The sequence below is a fragment of the Hippocampus comes genome, unplaced genomic scaffold (genome assembly GCF_001891065.2).
Source record: "Hippocampus comes isolate QL1 unplaced genomic scaffold, H_comes_QL1_v1.1 scaffold904, whole genome shotgun sequence".
Taxonomy (NCBI): Eukaryota; Metazoa; Chordata; class Actinopteri; order Syngnathiformes; family Syngnathidae; genus Hippocampus; species Hippocampus comes.
In genome coordinates, this window is record NW_017805391.1 from 1495 (window position 1) to 3194 (window position 1700).

The window sequence follows — 1700 nt, forward strand, 5'->3', positions numbered from 1 at the left end:
GGGGGCCGCGGTGGCCGTGGTCCTTGCCAAGCGTCGCCGGACCAGACAAGGTGAGGGACGCCAACATTTGGTCTGCCGTGAAGATCCAAAGAGAACATCGCTACCTCACGCCACTTGTGCCAAAATGCCCGTCATCCTAACTTTCTTTCTCTTTCCTTCCAGCCCAATACTCTGCAACATGTAAGTAAACCATTTTCAGTTTCCTTTGAGCCACAATAAACGGGGCAGTTCCACGAAGGTCCGATTTAGGCCTTTGCCACCAAAGAGTGAATCAGGAGTCGCTTGAAACGGCAGGAAAAGTCGGCTACGTGACGATGCACACGTGAATGTTGATGGAGAACCCCCATGAGAAGCTCTCGCTGTGCACAAAAAAGAACAAAACTACATCGGTGCCTTTCACACGAGTTTAATTTGTTGAGTGGCTGTGCTCGTAACCGAAACCACGAGCCTCGCAAAAATCCTCTTTTGTCCATTGAAATGAACAGAAATGCCATTCATCCGTTTCAGCCGTCCCCAAAAAGACAACAAATAATGGTTGTCAGGTGTCATTTCAAATAGCCCTCCCTAAAATTGTATGAGAAAAAATCATACATACACGCACGCAGTCATGTGATCATGAAATCAATTTTATAAGGTAGAACATGTTTGTTCTTGTTTGGTCTCACTGCTGATTGATGGCCACTGAGCTTCAGCCATATTGGACAGTATAAGTCAGACGCTAATTAAGGCATCTCAAATCCTTTGAGGACATCGGAACGTCACTAATATTAGTTGTTTTGACGCAGAGGATAAAGAATACGTGACATGACGCCGCGTACTGTACAGCGCAGACGCGGCAACAGTTGTAGGACAAAAAGACGCAAGGAGAAGATCGGACAGCGCTGCAAGATTCATTCGGCAGTGAACGTCTCGGCAGAGCAAATTCTTTGGCGCGAGCGTGACTTGTTTCGCTTCACATCTCACGCTGTGCTTGCAATTCCTCAGCCGTTTCCACCGATCCCGAGCCCCTTGCCAAGTGAGACACGGCGGCCGTCGCACAGTGAGTTAGCTTCCACATGATCTTTGGAAACTGGAAATGCTCTTGGCCACATCTTGATGTGGATTCTCGTTCACGGTTTGCTTCTGCTCTTCTCCGTCCAGACGTCAAGAACACAAGTGGGCCTGCTGAGCACTTTCTCATCACACCGCCTCTGAAAACGATGACGTTTTTTTTCTTCTTCAAGCGGACCATCAGTGCGATTTAGGTTCTGTTAAGTCACGCTCAAAGGTTTGTGGTTTTGGGGGGGTTTGAGGTTTCTGTGTAAAAATGACTTTTTTTTTTTTGTAGCAATCAATTGACGAATTCAAGAACTGAATGTCATCGAGGTCACGACTGAATGGGATTTTATGGTCCTCCAAAAATGTGCTCGATGGTTTCGATGGGATCTCTGCATTCTTGTTTGATTGTATAGTCAAACCTCGGTTTTCGAACGTCTCTGTTCTCGACCAAATCGGTTTTCGACCAAAAATTTCGAGTTTTTAAGACCTCGGATTACGACCGAAATTCGGTTCTCGACCAAACCGAGCCCACTTGAATGCGCCACTCGACTTCTCTCGACTTCCGTACACGAGGAAGTGACGCTTCCTCGGGTTAACGAAGAAGTGATGGCTCCCTTGTGAGCAGACGTGTTCAATAAAGATTTTTTTTTTTGAAAAGAAAG

At 46.6% G+C, this 1700-nt stretch overlaps 1 protein-coding gene across 1 annotated transcript in view; it reads left to right on the plus strand.

Moving 5' to 3' along the window:
• Positions 1–180, plus strand: part of LOC109517747 (class I histocompatibility antigen, F10 alpha chain-like) — a gene marked incomplete at both ends in the record, with an annotated part of 1669 nt that extends 1489 nt beyond the window's left edge. The window contains one exon of the mRNA XM_019873086.1: positions 134–180. Coding sequence (XP_019728645.1) covers positions 134–180 — 47 coding nt within the window. The remainder of the gene's footprint in view (positions 1–133) is intronic.
• Positions 181–1700: the final 1520 nt, after the last annotated feature.